Genomic DNA, 16,887 nt, shown 5'->3' with positions numbered 1-16,887 from the left:
AAAAAATAATGTTATAAAACTTCCCTCCCCCAAAAAAATGAAGTAACCTCTAAGCTTAAAATAAAAAGCCAAAAAAGCAAATGAGGAAAAATTAATTTTTACCCGTGCCAAGATACTCGGGTCAGCTTCAACAACTGCAGATAAGCATTTCATAGCCTTTGTTCTCACAGCAACAGCTGTTTCACTAAGTACCCGCAAGATCTGTAAAACAAAATATATAATTTTAAAACCTGAAACTATATTATCAAACAAACGTTTTACTAAAGTTTTACTTCATCATAATGATTAATTAATATGATGAAAAACTGATCTGAAAAGATATTCACTATAAGAGAAATATAACTCAAATATGTTTTATAAATAATATAAAATATTCTGTAAAAGGTTTCATAAATACTAAATTAAAAATAGAGACTTTTATCTCAAATTTATGATACTTAAGAATTGATTTCATACACACACACACACACACATCCATGCTTATATATATATATATATATATATATATATATATATATATATATGAATGAATGAATGAAATTACATACTGCACTAGAAATGTCAGAAATCCTTAATTCAAATACCATACCTGAGTCAAATATATATCAAAACTCTGTGCAAAAGGTCTTCTTGAACTCAAATAACAAGCTGCAAGACAGGCCTCTTGATAAACAAGTAAGTAATTTGATGTCCTGTTTACAAAAAGAATAAACATCCTTTGAATTTTAAATGAATTTGTACATTCATCTTTTTCACTCATATTTGCTAATTATTTGAATTTTATAACTCAGAATCTTCAGAGCTAAATAAAGATTAGAATGAATTCAATATAAACATCAATTCTATATACAACTATCATTTGTTAGATAGAGTCATATGAATGTTTTTGCTGTTTTTTTTTTTTTTCTTACTGTATTCTGGCTTGATCATAACCTATCTTAAATAGTTCTAGGTATTGTCGATTATATTTGCTTTAGTTATTTTTAACAACTTCAAATCCTTATGTCTGAGCTTATTTTGTTAACCCAAATATAAATTTTTCATATATCAAACAGACAAACTTTACAAAATATCTTATTTAGGCGAAAGAACATATAAAATCATTTTCATCTCATTCAGGTTTCTTCTGACAACTCCCGCAAGAATAAAGGTAGTTGGGCTATATAATCTCAAGTATTAAGCCTCCACATTCATTGATGTTCTCAACAAACTAAATAATGTTATTCTGAACTAAAAAGGGAGCCTTTATGTAATTGCTCAACTTGCTAGCAACAATAATTTTCTCTCTCTCAAACCACACACTACCAGCTTTAAAAGAAGGATTTTTTGGATAATTTAGTTGCCTTTTATCACAGAGGTGCTCAGTCTTGAGGCTAAGCAACTCTTCTATTCCAAGCTAATGAGGGAGTCTTTTAATAGTTGCTAGAAATAACTGTTAAATCCTGAAATCATATTCTACCATCTTAAAAAAAACATTTGAATAATACAGATTTAGATACACTAAATCTGGAAAAATAGATGGAATGGTCATGTCTAGGACACGTTTGACCATAGGATGGCTTTGCTCAATCAAACTTGACCTGGGGCTAACCACTACTTCATTCTCACTCCAAAGAAGTTTCCTCCAAAATATGAAAGTATGCTTTTCTATGTTCTAAATCCATTCCCAAAACCAATAATTTCTTTCACTAATCAAACTACCATTATCTGAAACATCATCATCATCATTTAATGTTTGCTTTCCGTGCTGGCATATATATGTTGGATGGTTTGACAGGAAATGACCAGTTGGGGAGTTACCCAGGTTCCAACCGTTTATTTTGGCATAGTTTCTACAGTTGAATACACTTCCTAATGCCAACCACTTTACAGAATGTACTGGGTGCATCTCATGTGACACTGGCATAGGCACCTTTATGTGACATTGGCATGAGCACTTTTTACGTGACACCAGCACTTGCAAGCACTCAAGGGAAGGACCTCAGAGCTGAGAGAGAGGGATGTAGAGAACATACCTGTATGTATAGATGGCTACAGTTTTACTTAGCTTGATGTGTCTTCTCAAGCACAGCAAACCACCAGGAGTCTCAGTCCTTTGTCATCTCCTCTGCAAGGCCCAATGTCTGAAGATCCTTTCTCACTACTCCATCCTAAACCCAGGTAAGAATATTTATTATCTAATTGAATTGATAGTTTCAAAATTGCTAATGCATAAAAGATATGATACCTCACAGTTCCCAATGGTTTGGGAGTCACAGGAACCATTGACAGCAAAAACTTTTTCTTTCTTTCAGAACCAGCCAAGATTTCTGCTAATCTGTCTACTTCTTCAATATCACCATCTTGTTCTGCTCTAGATCCTTTCTTTGCTGACTTTTCAGCTTCCATATCCGTATCCCGATACCATTGTGCAATGTAAAATGAACGAGAAAACTGTAGGAATAAACAAAGCATTAACTGAAAATTTCCAAAAGACTTGCTGTTATTGTAAATATGTTTCAACTTCTCATACATTCATAAATCTTTTTTCTTACCACAAACAATTATAGAATTTTTGCAATAATACCACAAACAATTGTAGAATTTTTGCAATACAGTTCAGGTGGACATTACATGTGGAGTTTTACATGGAAACTCAATGGGAAATGAAAAAGAAACTGAAAATATACAGAGTATGCAAATTTTAAAAATATCCTAAGAATAGGACTGTCACCTTAGGACAATCAAAAATTATCTTTATTACCAAAGTTTTTTCATCCAGCTGTCATTCTCCAGCCTAAAAGTACACTACCTTCATTCACTTGGACTATGTTCACAACCTTCACTCACCTTTCAACAAATTTACTGAAAGAGGGTGAACATTAACTTCACTATTCTTACCTTCCTCTCCAAGTAAAAGTTGAGGGGGGAAAAAAATCAATGAGGGCTTATTTGAAGAAGAAAGTGCCCATTTTGAATCCTTTTATTCATGTCTTTCACTAGAGCCACAACCCAAAGGAAAGCTGCCTGCCCTTCCTAAACAGATGGCAGTGAAGTGGTTTTCACAATGGAGTTGGCTGACAGCTGGTTCTGTCTTATATTGTGAAAACTGGTTGACAAAATGTTAAGTTAGCAACATCCAGACACTGAAAGAATGCTGTTCATCATGTTCTCTCTTTCTTTTCCTTTCTGGTTCCTCAAGTAACATAAAATGATTTGATCTCAGAATTATCAGAACCCACTTTGGTTTTTTCTACTCTAAATATCTTTTTTTTTCCTCCTTCAAATCTTATTTGCTGTCAAGCAGAGGAAATTTGACCAAGTTGAATACAGAGTCAAACTGGAAATATGTTCCTGCTAGTCTTCAGGTAACAGAAAATATAACAACTTTTTTTAATTCATACACTGTTCAGATAAACCACTCACTTTAGTTCAATCCTAGCTACAATTTAGCCCTAATATATGTGAATGTAATATTTTGAATATTTGTTTTGGTTAACATATATTCAGAAAGATTTGAAAAACTTTTTGGTTTTTCAGAAAATAACTGTTTCACATTAATCATCTTAATTTACGATATCTTCATATATAAACTCTTATTCTTCTTGTACATCTAGTGATATTCAAATTTATATTTCATATCCAATGAATTTTTCAATGCCAACCACTTTACAGAGTGACTTAGGTGGTTTTTTTTACATGGCACCAGTAGTAGTGAGGTAATTATGTAAACAGCAAGACAAGACCTTAAACTGAGGCAGGAGTGGTATTGAGTGGGTTGGCTTTGTGCCAAGTGATGAGAGGTTAGAGTATGAGTAGACAGTCAGATATAGGTGTCTTGCAGAAAAGGAGATACATCGTTATCTCAGTTGAAGAGAAGGAAGAGAGAGAGAGAGAGAGATGGTGAAGATATGATGTGAAGGGGGGATCTTCACCACTTTCTCTCTCTCTCACACACACACATTGTTTAGGAAAATAAATTTTACTTTTTGCAATACTTAGATTTCTGAGTGTAGCCAAAATTTACTTACATGGTTAATGCTTTTGAGAAATACATGAGCATCACACAATTACATTTCCCTCCAATCCATAAGAGGCATTATGCTTATTGTAAAATTAGTATGTCAATATTTTTAAAACTTAAGAACCTGTTTCAACAAAAGGAAATTGTATCTGATTATAATAAACACTTGACAATTAAGACATCTTACCAATAAAGCTGGTTCTCTCTGTCCATGCTCAGCAAGATAATCTAATAATGCTCTCTGTAGGCTTTCTGTTTGCCTATAATCCTTATCCATATTCATCTACAATACAACAGCATTGTCAAGAGAAATCCTTCCAAATTATAATTTTTCAAAACATAATTAATAAAACATTTACAAAAAAATTTAACTGCAAACACAAAAGTCTACTCACTAAGATATATGTTTAGAAATATTGAAAACATCATAAAAACTCTTTTATAAATTATCAAAATGGATTGGAAAAAGTAGTTACATAGTATAAAACAATATTATTTAACAATTACAAAAATTATTTTCACTTGTTGATAAACAGAAACTTTTCTTCATAAAAATAAAATTACAATTTTTTATGAACTTGTTAAAACTATCTTGTTGAGGAAAATATCTCTTAATTTTCTTGTCTTTATGCAATTTCAACTTTAAAAAAAATTAATTGAAAAGTTTGGTATATAATTTCCCATCTTAAATTACAAAGGTGGGCTGAGAAGTTCATAAACTAACTATGAAGGAGAGAGTTAAATCAGAAATAGATTGACATCTCCCATACATTATATACAATAATCAACATTCAATCTAGACCTAACATTTGTGGATTATAATAATGGTTTATTCAAAACATCAGGAAGTTTATAATCCAAATGTATAAATCAATATAAGTAGAAATGCCATAAAGATTTGTTTTTATATTAATAGAACAACTGTATAACTTCCTTTGATGACAACACTTAAATTTAAAAATAATACAAGAACAAAGAAAATGACTTACTAATGAAGAATCTTTTCTGTCCGGACCTGAAAACATCATCTAGGAAAAAAAATAAAATACAATAAAATTTTTTACTCTAAATGAGATCAGTTTATTCAGTATATTTATACAGTATATTCAGCATATAAAGAAAATATACATTGATCATTGTTAAAACAGAGTATACTACAAAATATGGTTAAGTTATTGTATGTAGATGACGTTCCAATTATGGAATACAAGCAAATTTAAATTTAATTGTTAAATTTTAAAAATCTCATTGAAAAAATCAAAAATTCCAAATACAAAAAATGTCCTGATTAATTACCTTCTCAACAATATCATTTACAGTTTCCTGATCCATGTGACTTGATATTGCATCCCTACGTAACCTTGCCGCAACAATACCAAGATATTCAAGTGAAGCAACTCGCAGTGACATGTCTGTGGATTTGTTACTAAATTGCTGCACCTAAACATAAAAAATAGAATTACTTAAAATCCTGAAAATGTAAGTATTTGGTATATTGAAAATTTTATAATTTTGTAGTTTTTCAAAGGTATCCAGCATAACTTTAAATCATTTATTTTTTCTAACAGAAATGTTTTCAAAAAGTCTGAATTATTATAAATCAGTAGTATTATTTATGTAGTATGAATAACACATTGTATACATTCAACAGAAAGATTTTTAAAGTATTAAAACAACAACAAAATACGAACATTAAAACAGAATTTTAAATGATGGAATTTTTTTTATAGTGCATCTTAGTAAAGATGAAACTTTAAATCAAAAATGTTAAAATAAAAGTATACTTCTCTAGCATCTAACCTATTTAATAAATTCTTGTAAACTATCAGATCTATCATTATCCACCCCAATGAAAGGTACTCTGTCCCCTGGTGTTGAAAACAACATCAAATTAAACTGCCCATCTAATAAACATAGCACAAAGTAGTGAAAAAAAGAACATATGCTGATTTTGAAAGATAAACAAAGAAAGATGTAAGAAGAAAATTTTTGGTTAGCTAAGAGTTTAATACGAAAAGCACAGAAACTAAAACACCATGAGTGCAAAAGTTATATAAAAACAATTGCTGGATTTATTATTACCAAAAGTAAGGTTAATCAGGTCACAAGTAAATAAGAAATTGCAACAGTTAGTTTATAAAATGGAGATTAGTAATGATTTATTAAATACCTAATAAGCATCATATTGTTATAATTCATTTCAAACTTTGGCACAAAGCCACAAACTTTCTGAGACGGTATAGTTGATTAAATCAGTTCTAGTATTTGACTTCTGGATATTTTATCTTACTGAAGAATAAAAGGCTTATTCAACCCTAACAAGAGATAATTAAACATCACACAGCATTTTCTAGTGTGTTATAACAGACTCTGCTATCGTTCACCCTTCTTAAAATAGTATATCAAAACATCAAGAATGAAGACAAAAATGCAATAGGTCATATAATTAAATGCTGTTATAATTGTTGTGTAGAACTATAGCAGTGGAATAACTTAACTATTTAATAGCCCACAAACTGCCTAACTTATTATTGATCAAATGCAATACAATTCAGATACAATCTAAGCAATTATGTAGATATTGTCATATTGCTTTATTGAAATTAATTTATTGGGTTAAGGACTATTACCAATTAATTTTCTTGTTATGAGCATCATGTCTTTTGGGGTCTGGGAAGCCAGGAGGCTGCACCAGGCTCCAGTTTGATCTGGCAGTGTCTCTACAGCTGGATGCCCTTTTTAATGCCAACCACTCTGAGAGTGTAGTAGGTGCTTTTTACGTACCACCAGCACAGGGGCCAGAGGGGGCTGGCAACGACCACGATCAGTTGGTACTTTTTACGTGCCACCGGCATGGAAGCCAGTCAAAGCAGTGCAGGCATCAGCCACATTTGGATGTTGCTTTTTACGTGCCACGGGCATGGGGATCACAACTACAATTTCCATTTGATTTTGGATTTGATGTACTTGACTCGATAGGTTTCCTCAAGCATGACATGTTGCCCTACAATCCAAGCTACTTTTGAGTGGGCTGGTTATGCAACACTGGCATAGGTTACAGCTGTGAACTCACTTTATTTGCTGGGTCTTCTCGGTCACAACATATCTCCAGAGGTCTCGGTCTTTTGTCATTGCCTCTGTGAGCCCCAACATTCGATGGTCATGCTTCACCACCTCATCCCATGTCTTTCTGGGTCTCCCTCTACCCCAGATTCCTTCCACTGTTTGGAATGTTAATAACAAAAATAATGTATAATATATAAGGATACAATATTTAACAGAATTTAATGTGATAATATTTTTCAATTCCCAAGTATGTACTATCTAATGTGGATGGATATGCAATCTGAGTTAAAAAATAAATTTTCAAATCATTACTTATAAAACTTAAAATGTAACTAACCGCAGACATTTCCTGTGTCTATGATTCCTTCAACCACCAGTAATTATTTAGGCACATAGCATTTTACATGAAGAACTTCTCTCAAGTCATCCTCTGTGACTCCATGGCTCACAGTTTCTCTTATCCTTTGCATTCCTCTAATTTGTCTGTACCTGTCTTTATCCCTGACTGACACGTAACACTAATGACTTCTTTGCTACCTCTCCACACCAGTCCTTCCCTACATATCATCCACATCTACTGTATTTCCTGATAACTACTTCATTATGATAACATATCACACAATGCTAACTTTTTGGTATTTCTAATTTGCCAGAGCTCTACTAGTTTATACTGATTACCCCAGTAGAAAATATATTTCACCTGTTTAAAGTATTCTCCTACATATATACCTCCACATCCCTCACACAACTAAAGCCCCTGACAACAAATTCCCCTAAGAGATTCACCTGCAGATGTGTTGCAGAAGTACAGGTGAAGAACAAGGCCTACAACATCTGGAAGAAGCTATCCACTCGGATGAACTGGAGTGCTTTAACTCACCACAACAATGCCTGCAAAATAACCATCAGAAAAGCAAAAGACATCTTCATACATTTCACAGCTTACAAATGACTCCCATCTCCCAAAGTGAAGAGGATCTACCAGCTGAATCTTCCTATCCACCAGTTTTAAGATAATTCTCTCAACTCCCAATTAAAAAGCTTTTGCATTTCCTGCCTGTATACTACATTCACTCAATAAAACTCACTCCAAAACTATCATTTTCATTCAACCAATCTTGGTAACTATACACACAGTCACCAAGTGTAAAAACTCTACTGGTTGATCCAACCCAATTAGACAATCAGCCCTGTGAATGTCTTTATAATCTCAAACAATATATTCATAGAGTATGCAACTAGCTTGCTAGACAAGCTAACTACATACTTGGCCCACTTGTTCCTTCACAACTTGTCGTCTTGGATGTGTTTTACTTCCCAGGAACCCCACTATTACATTTTCTGCAACTCTTCTTTCTCCGAAGTGCTATTCTCTAAAAATTTCTTTTCCATTCATGTTTTTCCACCAGATCTTGAACAATAAAAACTTCAAATGAGCATCTATCTTGCCAGTTTGGGAGTGTTTAAAGAAGTATAGGCACTGCCCATCTGTCACTAATAAGCCCATATTTTAAAAAAAATGTAAATGTATATGTAATTATTTTACTTTAAACATTTTATAATGAGCTGCAACATTTAGGATCGATGATTTAAATATAGGAGAATTATTCATCATCACAACAAGAATATAATAACTAATTTTCTATACTTTTTTAACAGCTAAACTAAATATTACATATTGCTAATTCAGGTCCCATCCTACATTTAAAAATTATTTAAGACCAGAGTAACATTCTAATCCTTCTAATACAACAAACATTTAAATGTATACACATTTAACTAAAAATACAAGTTCATTCAGAAGGTATATTTTGTATGAATTATTGAACTAAACATGAAGTTCCTGAGTTAATGATAACTTATCTTGAAATAAAAAGCAGCTCATACCTAATTACTTTACCAATTCATTGAAAACCAAAACTGGAGAAAAGAACAAGACATCAAATTATATCTTTTCTTTATAAGAAAAAGATATAATAAAAATATTATAAGTAATTTTTAAAAATTATAATGGAATAACAAAAATAAAGTTTTTTAACTCCTTATAAATATAAAAATATTTTTAAAATGTTAAATAAGTGATATATTCAGATAAATACACAATGTATTGTAATGATCTGAAATGTCTCAGTGTCTTAGTCTGTATTATATCTACTGAACATATACACTAAAAGGTTTTAACCAATATGAGTAATAATTCTATTGACTTACGACAAATTAACAAATAACTATATCCTTCTGTAACTCAACTATAATATACTTTTCCAAAAACATAAACCTAGCTTTCTGCTGTCTAAGTATGTAGATATGTGCGATTTAAGCCTGTAGAGATGTACTGATACACAGACACCAAATAGCCTTCTAATGCAACTCAAATCGTTTTAAAAAAACAGCATCAAACATTTCAAAGTTTGATGAGTAATAAAAATCGCTTTCTTCTATCTTCTATCAACAATTTTTTTTTTAATTACATCAACTTTTTTCAAAGTAAGTTCAACTCTGGATATTATCTGCTTCTAGTTTACATTTCTTTTCCCAAAGACTAACATCCAATCACATTTAATAAAACCCATAAAATGTCTGATGACCAATTCTTAATCATCTTGTAAGTTAAAAGAGAGACAGAGAGAGATAAATTACACATTAAACACAAAAACATGCATCCATACATTTATACTTTTCTCAAACCAATTTAGGTTTGTGTGTATTAGTGAGTCATACTAAATTACTAAACTACAAAGCTATTATTCTAAACCATGTTTACTCTAAGATAACAGAATATATGATTCAATTCAATTTTCTAAGAACATAAATATTTCTGAAGCAGAACACCAGTTCAAGAAAAGTAATCAATACTTAGCAATATTGACAATGCAAAAGTAAAAACAATTCTTAAATAACTCAAAACTTACAAGGATTCGCCCTAAGAGACTCAATAAAAGTCCTAAAGAAACAAAACAAAATAAAATTAATATATTTTAGATTTTTAAATATATAGTTTATCGACAAACATTCTAAATATGAATCACCTTAACAATGGGAGATAAAAGTTTAAAATCAAACTACTTAAAGAGTAGATTATTCTACAAATGAAAATGATAAATTTCCAATAGTCTCAATAAAAACCAATTTTCATCAATTTTGCACTGAAGCAGCTCAATACATTTTGATAAACATTTATATTAAAAAAAAAAAACTAAGAAATAAATTGTTTTTTTCACACACATATAAATGACTATTCGCATACATTTACATCAAGAAAATACTCTTTATAGTAATGTATTGATAACGATCTAACTCCTTACAGGACTGCATATTTATTTTTTTTTAATTAAAATTTTGGCCTGACACTCCAGCTTTTTTTTTATATTTTATTAGAATAAGTCAGATAGTAAATGCAATGACATAATTTTAATTAAAAATTTCTTGGTTTACTACATCAATTATGGTAGTACTCACTTTAAAATAAATATATATATATATATATATATATATATATATATATATATATATATATATATATATATATATATATAGATATATATATATATATATATATATATATATATATATAAGTATATATATATATAATTATATATATATATATATATATATATATTTATATATATATATATATATATATATATAATTTATATATATATAATATATATATATATTATATATATATATATATATATATATATATATATATATATATATATATATATATATATATATATATATATAATATATATATTATATAGATATTATATATATATATATATATATTATATATATATATTATATTTATATATATATATATCTATATATATAATTATATATATATATATATATATATAATATATATATTATATATATATATATATATATATAATTATATTATATATAGATATATATATATATATATATATATATTATATATATTTATATATTATATATATATATATATATATATATATATATATATAATATATATATATATATATATATTTATATTATATATATATATATATATATATATTATATATATATATATATATATATATATATATATATATATATATATATACTACAGGGTCATTCCATATGAATTTAATTAGAGCTGTACATGTGACCAACTCAGATTTGGCTCAAATTTTGTTTTTGCAATACCTCTATAAACATAATTTTAGGATCTTCTTATTGTAGAGGTAAAAAGTTCTCAGCATTTTAAAATAATGTTATTACCTCTGCCTTAGCAAAGGCGGAGGTATTGTTTCAGTCATGTTTCTTTGTGTATCCATGAACACGATATCTCAAGAACTGCTGGATAGATTCGGTTGAAACTTTCAGGAATGTTTGGCCTCATGACTGGCACAAACTGATTACATTTTGGGATCTATCCAGTTCTGGACAAGGATTCTGAATTATTTTTCCTGTTTCTTTTACTTAATTCTTGAGAGAATTATTACTTAATCTAAGAGGTATATTATAACTTGTAAAGCTACCAGTGCTGTTATATATAAGCTAATATAAATATCAAGGAGTAAAAAAAATTAAGTTTAATTCCATAAAAGCTATTATGAAAAACTAAATAATTTAGTTTTAAATGATTGAATTAATAAACAATTTCTATTTAATCTTCTCTTTTCTATTGATGATAATAAGGTATATATGCTTCATCGTGGTTTTAGTAATTAAGCTATTTATTCCCTTCTATGGTGTTCTACCCTACCTGATCATATTATTTAATAATGATTTAGTTAATAAAAGAAGTTTACAAATTCCTATTAATTTAATATGCATGCTTTACTGTGAAATTACATCTAGAAATGTAGAAAAGATATTGTTACATACTTTTTTAAAAAAAACTGATAAAAAGTTATATCCAGTCCGCATTGCAGTTTCATAAGATGTTACAATTAACACATCATTATCAGTCTGAAATAGAAATACCAGTATTAAAACAAAAAAGATAAATTTGTTCAATTTTTTTTCCCTCTCTTCCAGGCATAGTATATCTAGTACCCTCATCTACCCCAATGACTATCACTCAGAATCAAAGGTAAAAGTTTTCACTAATTATTTTCCATGCCTATGTAATCACAAGCAGATATAAATACCTTCTCATTCTTGACACAATGAAACATCCAGGACTTATTTATTGCAAGCCCAACACCCTAACCACAAATAATATTGAAATGGTAGAATACTAAAATACGTTAAGACATGATTCTACAAGTGCCTAAAATAGAAGGCAAGCTTATTGAACAACTTGAAAGCAAAACACACACACATGGTAAAGAAACGAAAGTTAGAGCAAAGTAGTGGTGATAACTATTTGAACATATGACAAAAGGGTAATGTGCAATTTATAGAAAGTTCTGAAAGTGGGTTTTTAATTGTAACCGGGACAAAGAAAGATTAAGATGTGAAACTAAGCAAGGAACATACTCTCAGAAAAAGAAAGAAAAATGTAAGCTACACTAAAATAAATCCAACCTGTAGTAGAACAGGCATATACTAATGATGGTGACAGTGTTCGGAGTTTTTGTTTCTATTGCTGGTTCCTGGTTCTCTTGTTTGAAGATTGTATTTTCAAAAGGAATAAAATTCATGCTTAGAGAAATTAAACAGCACTTTCTAACAAACATTATAAAATAATAACCAAGTTCCTTAATTTTAGTAATAATTGCTGATATATTTTAAAAGAAAAATTTTGTAAGCCCTATTTAAAATTTTTATTTTAGTTTTTTATTTGTAAAACCTTTCACATACCTTTCCTTTAGAATTTTTTTCCGGAGCTTTTTCCTCCCCCATAAATTGATTCATTGCTATTTTTGGTTTGGGAACTTTTACAACACACTGGATCAACTGTAAAGCAAGGGCAGTTACCATTTGAATTGATTCTTCTGCATTTAACCTGGAAACAAAAAGAAAAATTAGAAAGATAAAATACATGTCAATGAAGAATCTTAACAAAAGCTTCACAGACTCAAAACAAGTGCAAAATAGTTTATCAGTTCATTATTGTAATTCTTAATGAATGTTTAGCCTCACTTCTTGGACTTTCTTATAGAACTCATCTCACATTGAAACACTCTACCTACAAAAGGTTAACTTCAGATATTAAGCAAAGCTGTTCATAGACTCCTATCTACTAACTCATATTTGGAATATGCATTCCATTATTAATGAAATGTTATAAAGTTATGTAAAAACATTTTAAGTACAATTAAGATATATACTTCAAAACGATTAAAATTTAATTTCATAATAAAATATTCAAAAAAAAAAAAAGAATAACCTGTAATTCCGAAGATTTCGTTTGCTAGATGGTAAACGAGCAAGAGAAGCAAAAATATCTTCAAGAATAAGCTGCCTGTGTTTGTCATATTTTGAAAAAATCTGAAAAATATATGTTAAGTATTGAGATAATATTTGTAGTATTTGAAAAGATACAAAAATGTTAAAACAATCATTTAATACAAATTTTTCATCTTAGTATTTTTCTGTACAAATGATGAAGATTTTCTATTTTTGAAAGCATAAGAAGTATAGGTATCATATTTGCTTTTATTTCACCACTCACAGAGAGATATGAGTCAAAGTTAATCCTAATGATTTGAATACAATAGGTAAGATTCAGAACTAGCTGGTAAAGTCTGTGAATGTCTGAACCATAGATGAAAGATAATGCAATAACTCATTAAGTGTAGTTTAGATTAGAAAACAATTAATTTGAGAAGTATATCAAAATGTGAACCACATAAAAATGTATTTTATATAATAGAATGTTGAAATTGTATGTGGATTAAGAAGACATTGTTGAGTGTAATTTATAGTATGAGTTGATATTCCTTAGTGAATTTATTCCTTATAGCTATTAACTTGTTTTAATGGAAACAAGATTCTAATTTATTTATATAAGGTTTGATTGAATGGGTTACAGTATGATGTCGTTGAAGATGTTGAATGTAACAGATAAATAAAAGTAGGGAACAGATAGGATTTTACTGAAAACTTTTCAACAAATCAGTCTTCCTAAGGATGTGATGGCATTACTTTTCTTTTAATTAATAGAGAACAAGCTTACTGATGTATATTGTAGGGATGAAGGATAATATTGAATTATTTTCAGCTAAAAAAGTGTCTAGTGCATATTTGGTGAGATTTAAATGTTGCTGGCTACTGATCTAAATAGTTGGATTTGCTTTCTTATGCTTTTTCATTATCTTGTCTGCTTTCTCCTTATTCAATGTCCCATCATCTCATGTGATTTGATGTCAGTTTTCCTGTCATTTCTTTAACAAACTCATTTATGGAAAAAGACACAGGAATGTCTGTGTGGATATGGAGTTCTCCTTGTAACTACATGGTTTTGAATTTTGTCTCTTAGCATGACACCCCGAGCAAGTCTCTTCCACCATAACCTTAGACTAACCAATTCTTTGTGAGTGGAACTGGTAAGATAAAACAGTATGGAAGCTTGTCAAATGTGTGCATGTAAGTGCAAATACTGACATTCTACATCTTTGCTTGTCACTGCTTGAGCAAAAACAGTGATACAATGTTTGCATTCACTTTGACATTACAACTAGTTACTCAGTGGAATAAAGAAATCTAATGGGATTTGAAAAGACAATGGTTCCATATAGGAAACTTTTTTGGTTTCTCAACCAGAAGGCTTGTAGTAGCATGCTAGAAATAAAACCATACCCTCCTTTTTTTAAAAAAACAAAATCACTTATATCATTTAATACTAGTTACATTATGTTTGAATAAACGATAGAGTTGTCATGTCAAAAATATCTTTGGTCAGCAACTGACCTGGAATTATATAACAATCTGCTTTCCAAGTGCCTAATGCTACACTGTGGCCGTAAGTTTTTAACAAATCAATTTATATCTGTTCCTATTAACATTCTAGGCTTTCATATCTATGTAAGAAACAGTTGTGGTCTTGCTGTTAAGAAGTTTACTTCCTGACCACACAGGTTTGAGTTCAGTCCCACAGCATGGCACCTTAGGCAAATGTCTTTTACCATACTCGGGGTTGACCAATACTTTGTAAGTGGATCTGATAGATGGAAACCGAAATAACTGGGCGTGAGGATGTGTCCCCTTGTTTTAACATCACTCAATAGTTGCAAATGAGTGTCATTCATTTCTAATATTCTATGGAAACACATCCAGCCATGGAGAACTATTAACTTGTGTGGACTGAGATTAGAGTTGGTGACAGGGTGTTTAGCTATAGAAAATCTGCTTCAATAAACTCTGTCCAACCCAAACAAACATGGAAAAGTAGTTGTTGTGATAATAATGATGTGCATTGCTTTGTGGCATAATGGTAATATGTTAGACAATAAAAAAAAAGAGGATATGAGAATTAGTTATATGAAAAAAGAACCATTATACCACTATTGAATGAATTTAGATAAGTACAATAAATCTATATAGCACACTGCATCAATGATAATGATGACAGCAGTGGTGGCTGCAATAGCAGCAATCAAATGAAACATATTGTATTACTTACAATAGTGACTAACTTCATGGCATTTAATTGCATTTCACTTATATTTTCCACAAAAAATGGTGACACACCTAACGTAGAAACCTGAAAAAGATGAAATGGAATTATAACCAAAAATCAAAACATTATTAAAAAACAAAAAAAGATGAAGTACATTTGTGACATTAGTTAACTGAATGTATAAATTCAAATAAAATTATATCCACTCAAAGATACTGGCTTTATTTCTCATAGTTACATACAAGACAAGTGAGTTAATATAATTTTTAAAACAGATGATTATATTTCAAAAGGTGATAAACTACAGTTTTCTTTAAATTGATAATATAAGATGTAATGGAAACAATTTCTTCCAGAATAAAGATAGCCACAACCTCATTAATTTTTTTTACGCATCTAAAATAACATACTTGAAATTTTTTAAATATTTACTGAAATTCATTTCAGATTTGATAAATTTATGAAGAGAAAAGAAAGTAAATATATAATCACATAGTCCAAAAGGACATTTATATTAATAGTTTTCTTTAAATACCAAAGAGTTCATGCAATTCTTATAGATAGGATAATCAAATTTATTCATTTTATAAACTTTAATTTTTTACAGATTCTAACTTACCTGTAGGACAACAGTGTCAGTAAGTTCTTGGATACTTAATAACACACCTAAGGCCTCAACTAGCTCACACAGTTTATTATAGAGCATGATAGTTAATTTATTTTTAACTATATGTGACCGGGATCTCTTGGCTTTCACACTGCCATGATAACCATCTAAATTAAACCATAAAAAATCAAATATAACACTGACGTTTTTCTTTTTTTTTTTTTTTTAATATTCAGATAAATACAATGAGAGAAAAACCAAGAAAAAAATTTTATTAGTAGAATAAAAGTTGGCTTAATCCTTTAACATTTAAACTGGCCATATCCATCTCAAACATTCAGCCTGCTTTATGTTCAAACCGACTCAATCTGGCTTCTCACACCTACTCTAAAATGATGTTTTAAAGATAAAACAATCACATCAGCAAAATCTCAAAGCCATGAGGTGTTGCATGATTAATTCAAAGCCATGTGGATAAACAAGTATTACAATTGATGGAGTAATTTGAATGCTAAAGGATTAAACAAAAGTGTATTAGATTATATAATAATAATTCCAACCAAACTTTCAATACTAACTTGGTTCATAAATGAACAGTTTAGTTTTGCTACTTTCATTACATACATTGTATAACCTTAATACGAATTTAGAATACCAAACTGTTTAATTTAA

At 29.5% G+C, this 16,887-nt stretch overlaps 1 protein-coding gene across 1 annotated transcript in view; it reads right to left on the bottom strand.

Moving 5' to 3' along the window:
* The window catches only part of LOC106877350 (nipped-B-like protein), a 195,910-nt gene that overhangs the window by 31,370 nt on the left and 147,653 nt on the right, over positions 1-16,887 (bottom strand). The window contains exons 17-28 of the mRNA XM_089350068.1: positions 16,228-16,382; positions 15,612-15,692; positions 13,377-13,477; positions 12,848-12,992; positions 11,894-12,010; positions 9,982-10,017; positions 5,300-5,443; positions 4,993-5,031; positions 4,191-4,286; positions 2,228-2,433; positions 590-692; positions 103-201 (exon numbers count right to left, since the gene is read on the bottom strand). Coding sequence (XP_089206194.1) covers positions 103-201; positions 590-692; positions 2,228-2,433; positions 4,191-4,286; positions 4,993-5,031; positions 5,300-5,443; positions 9,982-10,017; positions 11,894-12,010; positions 12,848-12,992; positions 13,377-13,477; positions 15,612-15,692; positions 16,228-16,382 — 1,322 coding nt within the window. The remainder of the gene's footprint in view (positions 1-102; positions 202-589; positions 693-2,227; positions 2,434-4,190; positions 4,287-4,992; positions 5,032-5,299; positions 5,444-9,981; positions 10,018-11,893; positions 12,011-12,847; positions 12,993-13,376; positions 13,478-15,611; positions 15,693-16,227; positions 16,383-16,887) is intronic.

Source organism: Octopus bimaculoides, chromosome 4 (assembly GCF_046866305.1).
Source record: "Octopus bimaculoides isolate indiv1 chromosome 4, ASM4686630v1, whole genome shotgun sequence".
In the NCBI taxonomy this organism is placed as follows: domain Eukaryota; kingdom Metazoa; phylum Mollusca; class Cephalopoda; order Octopoda; family Octopodidae; genus Octopus; species Octopus bimaculoides.
This window is presented reverse-complemented; position numbering and strand designations above follow the sequence as displayed.